Below are 17,616 nucleotides of genomic sequence, written 5' to 3' on the forward strand. Positions count from 1 at the left end.
AGGTGGCCTGCCGGTGCCCACCGCGATGTTGTTGTCTCCTTACCCCTTCACACCCCACAGGCCGACTTCCCGTGTGGCCTTCGAGGTCTAGCTCCCATGGCATCTCTTCCACGGAAGCCTTTCCCTTTAGACCACCCGCCTCCACTGAATGGGATCCAGCCTTTATCTGTACCCCTTCAATGGCACAACACTTTCTATAGCAGGGGGGGTTTCAGACAACACCTTTTCTCCCTTACTGGACAGCCCCACACACTTCTTGAGCTCCAAATCCTCACCCGACTCCCCGTCCCAAGCCAGCAGGGCTGCATGCTCAGTGCCTACTCAGTAAGCACCTAAGGGAACTTCCCCAGAGCTCTGTTTCTGCCTGTAGGGAGGGCGGCAGGGGTCCATAGACCTTGCCGGAGCAGGCGCTGGGATGGCAGTCTCCCATCCTTCCTGCTAAGGCTCTCCAGATTTCCCACCTTCCTTCGCTGCCCTTCGGACAGGGCAGCACACAGCAGGACGGTCATGGCCACAGCCCTGTCCCTAACACAATCCTATCCTCAGGCCTGGCCTTCCAGACACAAGGGGAGAAAAAGCGCCTTTCCTCAGCCAGAAAGCCATCCTCAGGTACACACAGCTGGAGGCCTGAAAGAGACAGGGAGATCTGCACGGTGCCAACAAGGATAAAATATCCGCAGCATCAGGGCAAGGCATAAAAGCCACTGCTATATGTGCACCAAGGACAGAAAAGGTGACTGCGGGAGGGGGCAGTCTGTCACAGGCTTTGATTGTGTCTTGCAATTCCAGGCCGGAACGCTAGAGGGCAGACCCAACTCCAGCGGGCCAGGTGGGCTGCAAGCACTCTCTGGCCTGGGTCTTGAGAAGACCACACGGCTGACCGATCCAGGACCAGGCTGGGGAGGCCTGAGCGCGGCTGAGGAAAATCACTGACCACTCACCAGTGCTGGGGTAGCAATGAGAGGGAGACACTTGACTTCCCAATGGAGAGTATCCTGTCCTTGGCTCTGCAGCTCCTTGGGTGGCTCTCTTCTAGACATTGTGCGATTCCCTTACTTCAAGCCCCCAGCCTGTGAGAGCCTCACTGCCCAGCCTGCTGTGGACAGCAAACTCCAGAGGGCAGGGACCATGTGTGTCTCCCCTACTCACCATCACAACCTCACACAGCATCTGGTGCACACAACAGGTGTCCAACAATGACCTGTTGAATGACACCTCAGCGGTAAAACAACTGATTTTTGGTTTGGAATCATGAGAGGTAGCACACTTTGAACACAGAGTACAAACAGCAAATGAGCCTCTCCACTCCAGGATTTATGTATTAAGGGTCAGGGTGGGCATATAAAATCTCCAAATCAAAATCGAAAGGTGCCTTCTTAGGGGACTACCATTTCTCAGAAAAAAATTACCCAGGAAAACCTCTGTTGTGATTTTTGTCATTAGGATGAATACGTATTATTTCTCTGAATCCCCAAGTCACTGATGTGTACAGATTCAGGGAGGACCCACAGTTCCGATGACAACAGCAGTTTTTTTTTTTTAATTTTTTTTTAACGTTTTTATTTATTTTTGAGACAGAGAGAGATACAGCATGAACGGGGGAGGGGCAGAGAGAGAGGGAGACACAGAATCGGAAGCAGGTTCCAGGCTCTGAGCCATCAGCCCAGAGCCCGACGCGGGGCTCGAACTCATGGACTGCGAGATCGTGACCTGAGCTGAAGTCGGACGCTTAACCGACTGAGCCACCCAGGCGCCCCGACGACAGCAGTTTTAAAGCAGCTTGTTCTCATGAGATCGGGCCACAGTGGTGAGAAAGCCCACAGCAGAAAAGTGTGCCAGTAAGTCCTAGACCATTTTCTGGCATGTACGTACACACACACACACACACACACACACACACACACACACACCAGAACATGAAAACAAAGACACAACCACTGAAGTGACTGTTCCAGCAAGCGTACAACTAACGGCCTCTTCATCTGCTTTTCAGTAACTGGGTCAGAATCTGAACTTGTCTCTCTTGCCTTCCTTTTTCTAAAAGAAAACATTCCCTGACCAAAATATGGAATTCATCTGTATTGTAATCCCAAGTGGAGAGCAGACTCATTTCCTCTTGATCTGTGTCTCACTCACGCCTACTCACTCTTGTTTCTCATGGACAATGAATGGAAACACTCCCCTGTAGGAATCTCAGCCGCCCTCTTTGAAACAGATGTTTTGGAAACCCCTGACAAGCTGCCTGTCACTGCGAGGCAGATCACACACTTTCACAGCCAGTCGGGTCCAATGCCTCTGCACACCCCGCTCCGACATGAGCTGCAAGACCTCAGATATCTGTTCCATGAGATCAGTTCTAGAACTCTGCAGGTTAGCAACTCTTCCTTCAGGTCCCCTTTCACCAACATTCCCCATCAGGAGGATACTTCTAAGGCCCTACTTCAGCAAAGTCATTGTCACGGGCTACAGAATCTAGGGTGGGGCTTCTCGGGAATGTCTCTGTAAGGATCTAGTATGGTCAAACCCTTCAATGAAAACATTACTTTCAGGAAGTGAGCCAGGCACTTGGGAAAGAAAATGAACTTTTGTAAGCCACCAGGGCACTGTTCATAAATTTCTGCTAGGCAAACAGGGCCCTCGTGGCTTTAAAGAGTTATTGCTCAATACTTCCTAAGCACCCACATAAGTTCATGTTTCTCCCTAAGGGCCTCGCTTGCTCCAGGAGAGAAATGCACTACAAGTTTTCGTCTTGCTTAAAATTGGTGTGCTGCATGGAGGCAGATCATTCGAGCCACCTGGATGTGCTGTGAAATAGTTTCTCAAACAGTTCCAGCTTTTCCAAATGCACCTATAAAAACAAAACTAAATGCCCGTTAAATTCACTCTTTAGGGGACCTACTTTGCTCCAACAGAGTCAACTGACCAGAGAGAAGTTTCAGCAGAATCGAACACACTTGCTCCAACAATCTGGTTATTGGCCACCACAAGGAGTAAGGTCATGCACGTGTGGAAGGCCTTGAATTAAGCCAAGAGCAGACCGTCCCCCCTCCAAAAGAGACACCTCCTTACCCAGCTTTTGCTGAAAGGATGAACTGGAGAAACTAAGAAATCTGAGAAAAGCACCCAGTATTTAAAAACTGAAAACTGGTGAAATGTTATTCCCCTCTGCCTTAGTAATGGGCTTTGTCAGGTCTGATTTCTACTGCACCAATAAAACTTTGCATGACTGTCTGTGAGCCATTAAATCCAGGCACAAACATACTTATGGAGCTACACACGTCTGCTTAGTATTAGTACACACTATTAGCTCCTTTTCTCTACATTCTTTTTTCTATCAAAGAGGATTATTTGCATGTAGAACTAAATTTCCACTCTCTATGGAGTAAACTTTGAATAGAACGCCCCACAGATGGAATTGTGATAAGAAAGACGTTTTCTCACACTAGGTATCCTGAGGCACTCCATTCACCAAACCCATTAGGAGGGGGAAAAATATCCCTACATGCATACACATACACACACACAAAGAGAAAGACAATATAGTAGAATATTTAAGGAGATGAACTCTACCCTAAGGAACCCATCCCCAGTTCCACCACTTTATCAGCTGTGTCACCTTGGGCAAATTCATCTCTGAGCCTCAGCTTACCCATGTGTGAAATGGGGATAACAGGACCTACATTTCCTAGCACGGATGACGCATCTTGAGGCACGGTGTCCAGCAAATGGAAAGCTCTCAATAAACGGTTGCTTTTATCACATGATTCTTGCTCACCTCAACTCCAGGACTCGCCTGTGCTTACTTAAGAACAACACAATGTGCAAGTCACCTGCACTTATGGACCAGAACTAGCCTCTTGTTCACCTTGCCACTTAGAGGTCACAGTCCACATGTTCTGTTTATACTGATGAAGGGTTCCCTGATGACATAGTAGTTACCCAGAAATATCTATTTGTTTAGTTCTTTGCCTTTGCTGCTTCCAAACGTCTGTGGATTGATCTATGTGGATCCCAGAAATGTAATCGTTATTTGCTTGGCTAAAGAGGCTTCTCTCTGTGTTTGTTTTTACTAGAAGTCAGTCCTCTGAACCTGTGGTTTGCAAACTTTCTTTCTGAGCATGGAACACTATTTATCAAACAGAATCTGACACACAACCCCAGTTGTGTATATGAAACAGATAAAAGCAGAGTCATGCTGCTGATAAAATCAGGGGTTGACAAGGGCCACCTTGCTGCCATGACCACCATCACCTCCAGGGAGCCCCTAGAATGCCCCTACATATACTGTAGCACTCTGTGGAAGACGCTCAGAAAAACATGGATCTAAACCACTCTTCTGATTTGGATCACAGGCCACGTGGCCTGAACTTGAGTCTCATTGGTGAGCTCCTGCCTTTCATCTCCTAGCTCCGTCAGGAACAACAAACTCGGAGACCCACAAAACCACGATCTCTTGCTTACTCAACGTTCCAAACATGGCCGTGGTCTGTGCAGATACACAGATTCTTATTGTCTTTGTTTTATTGACTGTACACTGAGTTACAGCAACTCCCCAGAAGAACTGCCTTAGGACTCCAGTGTGTACATGGCCGTGCCAACCAGTATGCACCGTGTCTGGTATCGTTATTACTGGGTTCTGGAGGAGCCGTGTTCCGTTTACAGTTTTTTGCACCCTTTAGCCCATGACATACAAACCAAGGTCAATCCAGTCTAGCAAGGACTCAAAAGAATGTTTGAAAAATCTTCAGTAAACATGCCACTCTCATGGTAAAATACATACCTTTAGAGTACTTATGAAGTACCACAACACGAAATGTTACAGGGACGAAAATATCAGGGAGAAATTCAGCGTAGGGGACTCAGAATGCCGAAGCAGCTGGAGAAAGTCATCACTTCAGAAAGCGCCAAGACCAGGAAGCAGGCCCCTCCTCCTCAGTTTAACTGCTGCTCAGCGGAAGCAAGACAGAGATTTAACTGTGGGAAGGCAAGAGGTAGAGGGAGACTTGCTCAGGGTGGTCTGAGGGAGACTGGCCAGGAGTGATGGGGCTGGAGCCAACCAACAAAAGATCCCAACCAATAGTGAGGGAAATATTTCCTCCACAGAAAAAGCCACTCCATCTCCCAAGGGGGCGGCTGGAAGACTCCCAGCCTGAGTCATTCGGAAACATATTTTACAAACCACTCCAGAGTATCCCGGGGGGGAATGATCAGGCCATGATGGAGGAAGAGGCTTCATGACCAAGTGGGTCTTTTCCAGCTCCAACTCCCATGATTCCCAGAACCTTCTGCTTCTTCCCAACTCACTGTGGCCAGCATGGCTATAGCATGACTGTCACAATCCTCCCATGTGAGCACGTTAAGGCCCGAGCCTAGCTACTGAGGTGGCTCTGCCTGAGGCCTCCCAGCTGCAGTAACGAGCCTCCAGTCCTGGTTACCATGTAAATCGCCCCACCTGGCCCCAGGGCACTAAAAATAAGGTGAATGTAGTACCTAGAGGACTAGAGCTACCAGGCCCGGGGGCACTCAGCAATCAGGCCTCAGTGAGGGACACCACCCGGGGCCTCTCACATTTCCACATCTCAGTGGGGCCTTCTGACATCTGTTAATCAGATTTGCTCCTAGGAGCCGGTAGTAATTAAACCTGCCGTATGGCTGGAACGCTGGCAAGGTCTCACATCCCCGCAGCTGGCCGGCGAGTGGAACAGATGGGCCGCATCCGAAGCTGTGTCTGCTTGAATCTAATCATGAGGCTGAAAGAATGAGCCCTAAGTGACCCTGGTCACCTCAGAGATAGCTGTCAGACAGGCCTCGGGAGCATGTCACTGACAGCAGGGGAGAAGGATGTAAGTCCTCTATCAGTTCCTCTAACGTTCTTCCAGAGGGAGTGTTAGCACCACCCACACTGGGTCACTCACGCCGGGCCTGGAGGCCATTTTCTGGTGCCATTAATCATGTGCCAAACACATTTTTTTCTTGTTAACTATTCACTCGGGTTTCTAGAAAATCCCTGTCCGTAAATTTCATTTGCAGCTAGGAAAGCCTCACAGAAAGTATCTGATTAGATAAACACCCACATTTTTTGTCTTGTTTCAGTTTTTACTTGGGTGCTACTGCTCACGTCACAGTATCTCTGTTAATGACTGCTGTGTAACAAAGCTTCTCAAAATTCAGTGGCTTAAAACAGTGATTTCTTATGTCCCACAATTCCACGTGTCGGCTAGGCAGCTCCCTCTGTTGGTTTTGTCCAGGCTCACTGCTCTCAGCTGGGTCAGCTAGGCTGGGACACCCACTAAGGCTTCATTCATACATCTGGTGGTTAATACTGCCTGCCGATGGGGGCAGGTCTCCTCCACATGCCTCTCTCTCATCCTCATGTGGGGTGGACTAGCTTCCTTACATGGAAGTCCCAAGGCAGAGTCCCAAAAGGGCAAAAGCAGAAGCTGCCAGACCTCTCGAGGTCTAAGCTCTGGAACTCACATAATACTTGTGCTGCATCGATCACACCAAGCGAGCCAGAAGGCCCGTCCAGGCTCAAGGAGTAGGGAAATAGGGCTGCAGTTCTGGATGAGAAGAGCAAAAAAGGATTTGTGACGGTTTCACATCTACCACATGTCCACATCTCCCCCAGTGTGTCAGAGTGACGTGAGTTCTGAGCAATGGTCACAGGCGCTCTTACACCAAAGGGGTCTCGGGACAAACGCCAAATCCTATATCCCACCTTTGAAAGGCTGCTATGCATATTAGCAGGTTAATGTCTCTGAAAAGTGACACAATAAAAATAAATCCTGTTTCATAATGAACAAGTTTTTTTTTTTTTAAGTTTTTATTTATTTTGAGGGAGACAGAGACAGCCCAAGTGGGGGACGGGCAGGGAGAGAGAGAGAATCCCAAGCAGACTCCGCACTGCCAGAGCAGAGCCCAACACGGGGCTCGAACCCACAAACTGTGAGATGGTGACCTGAGCCGAAACCAAGAGTCAGACACTTAACCGACTGAGCCACCCAGGTGCCCTTAAACAAGTAAGTTTAAAGAAGCCAAAGAAGACTACTTTCCTGTAACGCTATTTTGGAAAGCTTGACCATGAATTCTGAATTTTGGGAATAGTTCTTGTTTCGCATGCTTTGCTCTTGATGACCTGTGAAACAAGCCAGAAATGTCACATCTTCTAATATGGAAGTGGTACACAGTACCGTGAGTACTGAGTTGGGGTTATAAAACTAAAAGTCATCACAGTTATCTGTTAGGTAATTAGAGGTGAGGAAACTTCCACTCAAAATCATCTTGATTAGCCGTAGAAAACCTTCCTAAAAGTTGTATGCACAAAGGTGTGGAGGCTTTTTCTTTACTTTTTGAGCATTGATATTAGTCTTGTTTCCTACAGAATGGACATGAACATTCACTATGACTAAATTTCACAAGTTTAAAAACTCAGTGAAAACAGCATAACCAACAGCAGAGCGGGAGGCCAAAGGCTATTCTTCCACAGAAGCTGATTAACCACTAATGAACAACTCTATCTCTTATCTGCCCATTGGTCACCAACCTGTATCCTCTCATAAATTTGTACCCTCCCGTACAAGTTTCTGTTCAACTAGAAAGAAAAAGCTCATTCATCCTCAAGAGGTTCTCCACTGGCAGCTTTCAACAGTGATAATATGGAAAAAAATGATCCAGTGCTCTGGTCATGAGACCATAATGGTTCAAACAGTGAGTGAAGACTCACATGGGCCGGGCCAAGTCAAATCACGGTTTAGAGCTGCTGAGACGTGTGCGCTCAAAAGACCAGGAACAAGAGCAGTCTTCTCAAATTCAAGGACCAGACCCCCCGCACAGTCCCTGCCCGTGGAGTAGAGTACAGTGCACAGTGAAGGCACAGTGCAATGCTGGATACTACACATAAAACTGAAAAAATATCCCATTTACCTTTGTATTTTCTCTTGTATTGGGGAGAGGGACTCACAAGGAGTAGAGAGAATAATCTATGCATCTGGCTACTGGAACAGTTTCTTAGAACTGATTATTCTTACATTCATTCACTAAAGGACAGTGATTCACCCAAAGATATACAGCTGTCAGGAGTCAGTTTACTACACTGGATTCAAGACATCTCCGTCTTTCTTTCTTTGGCATTGAAAACTTTTAAGTCTTTATCTTCTGCTGTGAAATCATCGGGGAAAACATCTCCTGGAAGCCTGAATGCCGTTTCAAAGGATGGGATAAAAGTGGATCTACAGAGAAACAGGGGAATTCCATGGGAAAAAAACACCCCATGAGTGATGAAAGAGGAAGCAGAAATTCCTACGGGAGAAAGAATCGTGAGCACACTGGTCAGCCTAAGAAATAAACAAGGTGACTGGCTGAGGGAGTTCTCTACAGCACAGCCACTGGGGGGGGCCTTTTTGAGAGTGGATGAACTACATGCAATTTTGAATTTAAGCAGCAAGAGGTCAGCGCAAGGATCCGGTGAGATAGTAATGGACCAACTTCCTCTGGGATCCTAGAGATGTGTGTGGGAGTCAGTTTTAGCTCCTGCTCCCACTTCACCCTGAGAAACAGTCCCAGGACCTAGACACCATATCGAGTGGTCTTTCCCTCTACCAAGGTAGCTAGCTACTCCATTAGAACCAAAAGACAAAAATAACAACTAAAGGTATTCAGCTGCTTATCGTAATATGGGAGAAAACCCGTGGCCAGCTTACAACTGGCTTCCCTTTCTCAACCCAACTGGTTTCCCTCTCATTCTAAGAGCAGATGCGCTCCTGAAGCATGGCCAAAAGCACCACCACACTATTTCTAGGACACAACTAGAGCAGAGAAGGGAGGAAATTAGGAAAATATAAGCACAAAGATTTCTATATTCTATTATGTACAGCTAGATATTTCCAGAAATGTAGAACACTTCGGCTTGTCAGAATGATAGAAAATACATGGCAAAAAGAGGCTAAGTAGTATATATACTTGTATAATACTGATTACCTGCATGAAGATTGTTGATTTCCCCTTCGACAAGGCACTCACAGGCCATGGAGGATCACTGATCAGCCACTGAGCACAAAATGTTGGTTGCACTACCAAAAAGGCTTCATCTGTGGAACTTTGAACCCCACACAGGTTGTAAAAGCTCCATTCATCACCCTAAGTTATTTCTGTGATAGCAGGATGTTGGCTGGGAAAAAATGAAATGGACAGAAATGATTTGGTTGTAAATGCCATCTGCCTTCTGACGGTGTGGGAGAGACCGTAAAGGCAGTGGCAAGGCCCTTGGGACTTTGACCATCTGACTTCTTCTGCCTGTATTTCCAGGCTCACTGATTTCTCACTCCGTCATGTAGTGCACACAGCCCCAGCAACCACTCCCTGCTCCCTGACCACACACCATATTCCCAGCCCCCTTGCCTCTGTCCACACTCATCCCCATTTGGATGCCATTCTCTGCCTTCATCCCTTAGTGAAACCTAGTCATCTATAAGGCCCAAGTCAAATGTCACAGCTCTGGGATGCCCTCTCCGAATGGCAGAATTAGTTGTTCCTTCCTCTGTCCCCAATATAATCAGTTCATCACTGAAGCAGTGACTTCTCTGCTTGTCTTCTCATGGCTGGATTGGGAACTCTTGAAGGACAGGGACACTCTCCTACTCTTCACTGCTTCACCATCACACAATAGGTCCGAATGACTAGGTATCTGGTGGCTTCAAGATCTTATGCACTCATCCTCTAAATGACACTCAAGAACAGCGAGGATATTAGACTGTATTTTCCATTTTAAGATGTGTCCTCAAGACTGCTGTGTAACAGAGAGGAATAAAAAAATAATAGAGAAGGGCTCTTTTTAAGGTGCACTAACGGCTTGGACGCCACCTTCTTTCCTTCCCCAGGAATTTCCCAAAGTAATGTAGGTGGCTCTGTTCAGACTTGGCTGGCTACAGATTTCCGTCAGAATTTTGTTTTCTTCCAGATCTGAGTGCATGGAAAAAAAATCGTAATTTCCTTGTGGGCCTGGTTATAATTCTATAGGCTGATTAGCAATGAGCAAACTTCAGGCCTGTACAATCCAGTTGTTCCATTTGTTACTGTAATGGCTGTTCCGTGTTTGTTACTGAGGCACGATATGTCATTTTAGGATCAACACCTAGACACCTCTCCAAGACTGACTCTACAATCTCTTCCCCGTTTCAGTTTCAATGGTATCAAATTCTCATTATATTAAATTCACTTCAACATCTACCAGACACTGATGTAATTTACACTCTACTAGCAGTCTCTGTATGTGCTTTGTTTCTGACCACCTGAGACGTCCCCCTCAAGTGAACTTATCTATCAATGTTAAAAATACTAAAGCAGGGGCGCCTGGGTGGCTCAGTCAGTTGAGCATCTGACTTCGGCTCAGGTCATGATCTCATGGTCTGTGGGTTTTGAGCCCCGCGTCGGGCTCTGTGCTGACAGCTCAGAGCCTGGAGTCTGCTTCGATCCTGTGTCTCCCTCTCTCTCTGCCTCTCCCCCACTCTCACTTTGTCTCACTCTGTCTCTCAAAAATAAAAAAATGTAAAAAAAATTGAAAAAAAAATTTTTAAATACTAAAGCAGTATACTCAGTAGGCACCATCAGTGCCCCGTGTTTATCCCTCAGCTCCCTGTTCCCACACGTGCTTACAGCAAGCACCCATGATAACCACCCAAGCACAGAGCAGGCTTTAACTGCTGGCCTCAAGAGCAGTCAGCGACGGATGTGAGGTGGAGACGGCCAATCCCAGCTGGCTGGCCCCTCCGATGGTCTGGTTCTGAAGAATGCCTCCTAGAATTCACCAGAGATTCAGCCCCAGGTGCCCACAGCAGTATCTTGTTCAAGGTCATCCCTTTATTACCCTTCTTCTCCTCCCTAGTTCACATACCTATTCCCTTAATGATGCTTTCCAGGATTACCTCCCTAACAACCTTGAATCCTGTCACAGAATCTGGTCTGGGGGAAGTCAATCTAAAAAAAAAATACCAACACTGAAGCAACCTGATACCAATAAAGGAAGGCAGACCACAGGGACACCCCACCTTCAAGTGTAGTAAATATTCACAGTAAATAAAACACTGTCATGACTTATTTGTGCTGAAGAACCTTTCCGTGTCATAGTCATAATGAGCCTGACAGCCTCAGGAAGCGAAGAGAGCAATCTTAAATCTCTGGGAATTAGTGTGTTATATGTGTTCTAAAAACGGATTGGATTTCAGTGGCTGTTTCCAACTTCCATGGCATTAAATTTCCTTTTATTCTTCCCGGCACCATATTTCCAATAAGCCCTGAAAAAACACACCCCTGGGGAAGGATATTTTGCTATCTTAATAAAGTCTTTCAATCCTTAGGAGACAATTCACCATATTTCATTCTCAAAAATATTAATTTTACTCCTCCAAAGAATCTTATGAAAATATTTGTATTTCTTGCCTGAGTTCCCTGGGAGGTGAAGTTGAAAAGCTAGCTAATACAGGATAATTCCAATATTACAAAAAAACAATACATATTGCAATATGGAAATACTTAATATCCAAAGAAAAAATGTCAAGCCCTCAAATCAAAAGCCTTTTAGCTGGAAAGTAATGTCCAGGGGCTCTCATTTGACTAATATGTATTACATATTATGTGAGGCATACTTTGCTTTAAAACAAGTAAGTAGGTACAGAATTCAAGTTTCTACAAAAGGTAAATTCATGGATAAGGATTCACTTTACATTAAAAATTCACAAATATTCCATTAAAATACCATGCCTTGCAAAATACCAATTTTATTTTAGAGAAGCCTGATTAATTTTTATTTTAAATAATATATAAAATAATATTTAAAATATACATTTACCTTTTAAGACCGTATCTAATTGGAAAACCACACATTCACTGCTTCTAGGAGTCCAGCCTGGACCGGGGGCAGGAAGAACAGGGGTGCAGATGAAGCATTATGAAGGAGGCAGAACAGACAGGTCTTCATAGAACCCATGGGATGTGGGCAGTGAGGGAAAGAGGGATCTCAAGATGCTGCCCCGGTGTCTGGTTTGGTGGATGGACTAGATGTCTTTAGTAGGAGCGAGAATTCAGGCCACAGAGCCAGTCAGAGAGAAGGAATAGGGTCATTTTGGGGCATGACGTATTGTAAATGCCAGTGGGACACCAAGGGCAGATCTACCGTGAGGAGGTGGCTATATGGGCCTGCAGCCTGGAGCAGTTATTTGGTCTGGGGAGGTCTGGGGTCCATGAGTGGCAGCTGAAGTCATGGGGTGGGCTACGTAATTTGGAGAATGCAAGGAGAAGAAGGAAAGAAGTGGGGAGAGGACTTCCTGGAAACAATGATAAGGAAGAGGTAAAGGAAGTCAGCCAAGCGGTCTGAGAAGAAATGCTGGAGGGAAGCAGGTACAAATCACTTCATGGGTCAGTGAATACTCTATTATAAGCCAGCATTTTGTGTTTATTGTTATTATTTTGTCAACATGAGCTACACCACATGTACCCTGGACAGGCAGAGGGGAAGGAGAAGTACCAGGGTAGGAGGCAGGGTGATGACTGGAGTGCCCACAAGGTCTGGTGCTCACTGGCTAGAGCTGACTTTCCAGATGCTAACAGTCACAACCAAGTACTCACACGAGAACCTCCAGGTATGTTCTCTTCAACAATTCCACACCTGACTTTACCTCAAATACAGGACAATTTTGTATGCAATTAACCATACCTGAGAAGACAGTATGTGCAAAGTTATGCATCTCAATAAACCTTTCTAGGAAAATGGGTCAACATCATAAACATCACAAGTCACAAATGACAATTTCACCTGAAAAGGACATAATCACAAAAAAGAAAATACAAGCAGGTACTGTGTTCCTGAAAAACATCCAACTTCATTAGTAATAAAAATGGTAAAAATTAAAATGAGGTGCCACTCTTACTTTCTAAACTGGCAACAATGTGGGTCCTTAGGGATCCTTACAGTGGGCTTAAAACAAGCACTGTCTTTTACTGCCACTGAAAGCCCAACTTTCTGGAACACATTTTTAAAACTGAACAAATGTCTATAAAAGGACATTCAAGGTTTATATTCAAGGATTTTAAAAAACCAGAAAACCTAAATATTAAAAATAAAAGGTTACAATGATTTAAATATATACCACAGATACAATATTCAACCAGTGAAATGCTTTCTTTTAACAAGAAACTTCTAATAATACAAGGAAATGAATATAACATCATATTAAACAAAAAAGTAACTGACTGCAAAGTTGTATACAGAGTAAGCACTCAACTATGTAAAGAAAAGAACATACAAAAAGCGATGCGCCTGGGTGGCTCAGTCAGTTAAGCATCCTTGATCATGATCTCACAGTTCAAGCCCCACGGTGGGCTCTGTGCTGACGACGCGGAGCCTGCTTAGGATTCTCTCTCTGCCCCTCCCTCCACCCCTCTCTCAAAACAAAAAAATAAACTTCAAAAACAAAATGTACAAAAAGAGACACTCTTAGGAGCCTGGCCAGTAGATTGGAAGTGGTGACTTCCAAGGAGACTGATTTTTTTCTCGTGCATGTGTACACTTTCCTGTATGAACCTGGATTATTTTGATAATTGGGAGAAAACACATATACACATCTTTCGGCAATTCTAGTCCGGCAATAATAGTCAGCACATAAGGGTTGCTGCCTGGCTTCAAAAGTATACAAGGCACTAGGGAAGACTGAGGTGTGACCTTTGGGCAGCTGAAGAACTACCTTTGCTTTGAGATGTGCACATAATATAAATATGCAAGCATAAAACATACAATATCACAGCAGCGAAACAAAAATACAACTCCTGGAGGTCTGCCCAAGTGACCTTCTCTACAATTACCCTTATACCAAAATGCCTGACGGTTACCAGAATGTACGTGGTGTAGGGTGTAAATGGTCAAGAAGATGGGTACTCTGACAATAAACAATGATGGGAAGTCCATGAAAGCAGCTGACCACCATGCTAGGCCGGCTGTGTCTTGCCAGTCCACAGCTAGTCCATGAATAGGAGAAAAATGGATTGAACTTCAACTGAAACAGGGATGCAATTTGGGAATGAAGCAGGAAGAGAGAACTGTGGTGATGAGGCAACCAGAGTGGAACCAGCTCTTTCAGATTAGTCACACTAGATTTCTAAAGTGAATTCTCATATTTGCCTTCATTACATGAAAGAGATGACCTAAGCTGTGAGTTAATGACAGGAAGAGCTCATTTCCTAACACAACTTGGCCGCATATACATATTAATTTGGATCAGAATCAGGTACACTTCTAAGTTCATCTGAGCTTGCCAATTAGCTCTTAAGAGTTTTTCACAGGCTGTTCTGGGCCGGTAACAGAAGGCACAGAGACTAGGGGTCAATCCCATCTTTACAGGTTGCCTGGCACCCTAACTCTAGATATGTGATGAGTGGCTAGCCTGTGGTTCAGAGGAGGCTGGTGTCTTAAAAGACAGTATCGATGTATGACTGGCACTTCCCGTAGGCATGAGAGCACAAGGAAAGGAAATGATTACAAAAACTTTATTTTGGCTTTTGAATTAATCCAAAAGGGAATGTAGATTAAATCAATATTTAATTCAAAAGAAGCCAATTTCTGTTAGGAAATCATGATGAAATTTCAAAGAGCAGAGAGGGTGTTTATGGGGGCAGGATATCAGAACTTCACAGCTACTACTGCCTTCTTTAGTGGTCAGCAGGGGTTGCTGTGGTTTGACATGGGAAATGATAAAAATATATACAGCTATGACTTACCTACGTTAACAAGCTTCATGTAAAAGCACACATATATTTTACAGTAACAGTGAAGGAGACACCTCTAGACCATCGCAGTATATATTCATTCAGATGAGGTGAGTTCAACCCTTTCCTTTCAAGGAGAAATTTACAAAATGGATCATTAAGGTGAAAAAGCTTTCTACTTAAGGATCATGGCATTTCTTTGTGTAGCTGGAATGATAAGAGGACTACCAGTTGGAACCAAATCTACTTGATGGAGGAGCTTTTTAGAGCCTCTTTCAGACTTTAGCATTTGATCATAACAAAACTACCTGTTTGTTGATGTGAGATCCAGAACATCCTTGTGGACTTATCTCATCAGATGGAGGACCTGAATTCTCCATGGAATAATCCACCAAGACAGATGACCAGAATTCACAAGAAGATGGACGCTCTTGCCACACCAGCACCAAGAAGAGTTCCTTTCCACACAGGGAAGCATTAACCCCCCACTTCACCTAATCCCCCTCAACAGGTGACTTTTTCTACTTTTCAGAAGAAGTTAGGCCAGTACACCAGAATACTCTTCCTATCTATTCCTTGGACTTAAAGCTTATTTATGGTAACTCTCCTATCCAGAGAGCCACCCCAGCTCCTATCCAAAGCTAACCAGATAGATACCCACCCCCTGGGACTGTGCTCCATTCAGTTTAGCTGCAGCCTCGCTCACCTGACCCTCTGAAGCCTCGCTTTCCACCCTCATTGTTTCTTGCCAGTGACCCCTTCCTACCTGGTTTCCTAGCCTCTGTCCAATCTGCTAAGCTGCTGCCTTCCTAATGTTTAACCAGACTTCTCTGCTTAAAAGTACCTTTGTGGCTTCCCAAATTATAAATGGGTCAAAATGCCACAACCCCTTATAAATTGGAAGTTATACGTCAGCCCACATTCACGCCTCCATTTGCCCGACATTTATCGAGCACATAACCTATAACAGACATTAGGCTGGGCAGCCCATAATGTGCTTGAAGTAGAGATTTCTTCAGAGAATGTTACAGACCTAGCTCTATGGTCTAACCACAGACATTTACCTCCCATCCATCAACCGATATTCACCAAGCACCTACTATGCATTAGACAATGTACTGGGCACTGAAGATATAATAAAAGACTCACACCAGCCCTCAAAAGCTCACAGTCTACCAAGGAAAGCAACTTTTCACTCTGTCCTTGCTGAGAAGAATCCTCAGGACTCTCTTGTCAAACAGGCACAGGTCTAGCCAAAACTTATCAGAAAAAAGGCAAGCGGTCAACATTCACCTAACAAAAGCAGAAAAAGAACTGCTTTCATTTTCAGTCTTCAATATATCTAATTATTTTGATTTGCTTTTTTTGAAATCTTGAAAATCACAATCTTATTTCTACTTTATCATTTTCCTTTCCAGACACCATTTATTTAATTTATCCTCAGTAAAGGAAGAAAGCTATTTCATCCTCTCCTGTTAAGTGCTTCCAAACTACTGGTGGTAATGAATTCTTTTTTTTTTTTATTTTTTTTTTAATGTTTATTTATTTTTTTTTGAGACAGAGAGAGACAGAGCACGAATGGGGGAAGGGCAGAGAGAGAAGGAGACACAGAATCGGAAGCAGGCTCCAGGCTGAGCCATCAGCCCAGAGCCCGACGCGGGGCTCGAACTCACGGACCGTGAGATCGTGACCTGAGCTGAAGTCAGAGGCTTAACCGACTGAGCCACCCAGGCGCCCCGGAAATGAATTCTCTACTGTACCACAGGAACTTAAAAGTCTCAGTGTCATAACAGTTAAATTCTATGCAAGGAAAAGCCACTCTTTGGTGGCTAGAGGTTCATCATAAAATGTATAATGGCTTCTATTTAATACAGAAATATCAATCCTGCTTAATTCCTGGGTGGAACAGCATTGGAAAGTAAACCTTCTCATTCATTCACTCCGCCTGGAAAAGTATGAGGATGGCAATGTATTTGCCATGTTTATCACACAAAGGAATGTGCTGTCACAGGTCAAGTACACACAATGCAAGATTTAGACACAGAAAGTGGCTGGTGTTTGTTGACACCAACTACACAGGAGCAGAATCAGAGAGAGCTCAGGAAACCTCACCACCATCACCTTGTGAGCCAGCCATCATGATTCTGAGTCAAACACTCTTCCCCCACCTCTTAGAATACACTTAAGTGTCACCCAGGGCATGAATGAGAAGGAAACACACTGATAACCCTGCTTACATTACCTTCTCATGTTTCATACAGACACTGGTGACAACTAAGCATGTAGCCAGCAATCACGCCCTTGAAAATGTATCTCTCTATTTCTGGTGCCACAGTAAGAAGAAAATGCTCATTCATGTAGGTGGTTAAAAGTCATTTTTCTCGTGGATGACGGTTCCTAAACTGATCTCTCTTGGGCATATCAAAATGTGACCCTGGGAACATGGTACCTGCATCAAATGTCAAAGTTAACAATCATCAAAGAAGCAGAACTTTCAGCTGAAAAGCAGCGTTTGGGTTCCTATCCTGGTGGAACAGTGGTGAGTACCTCCCTTGGCACATTTCCTAAGAAAGCGAGGGGAAAGGTCTACAGCAAAGACATCAGAATTGAGACTTGGGCTGTATAACATAAGGTTCAGGCAACACATCAGAGATGTGCCTTTTCTTTTCTTTTTTTTTTCCAACTTTGAATATTTAAAAATATCCCTCTTAACTGCAGACTGTGAAAAAAACTTTAAAAGAATTAAAAAAAAAAAAACCACTTTCATACTCCTCACAACCTACTGGAAAAAACTATTTTATTTAATAAATTAGAAATTACCCTGTTCTTGGGGCACCTGGGTGGCTCAGTCTGTTAAGTATCCGA

At 44.7% G+C, this 17,616-nt stretch overlaps 2 protein-coding genes across 2 annotated transcripts in view; both read right to left on the reverse strand.

The window, feature by feature from the left end:
• Nucleotides 1-5,086, reverse strand: part of LHFPL2 (LHFPL tetraspan subfamily member 2) — a 69,153-nt gene extending 64,067 nt beyond the window's left edge. Inside the window, exon 1 of the mRNA XM_047088401.1 lies at nt 4,781-5,086. The gene's annotated coding sequence lies outside the window, so the exon portion shown is untranslated. The remainder of the gene's footprint in view (nt 1-4,780) is intronic.
• A 5,604-nt stretch (nt 5,087-10,690) lies between these two features.
• LOC124509747 (vegetative cell wall protein gp1-like) overlaps nt 10,691-17,616 on the reverse strand; it is an 82,533-nt gene continuing 75,607 nt past the window's right edge. Inside the window, exon 5 of the mRNA XM_047076408.1 lies at nt 10,691-10,791. Within this exon, the coding sequence (XP_046932364.1) occupies nt 10,691-10,791 (101 nt within the window). The remainder of the gene's footprint in view (nt 10,792-17,616) is intronic.

The sequence above is a fragment of the Lynx rufus genome, unplaced genomic scaffold, assembly GCF_022079265.1.
Source record: "Lynx rufus isolate CCGP_SWC_20201006 ecotype Redwood Valley unplaced genomic scaffold, mLynRuf1.p SCAF_1, whole genome shotgun sequence".
NCBI classification, from domain to species: Eukaryota; Metazoa; Chordata; class Mammalia; order Carnivora; family Felidae; genus Lynx; species Lynx rufus.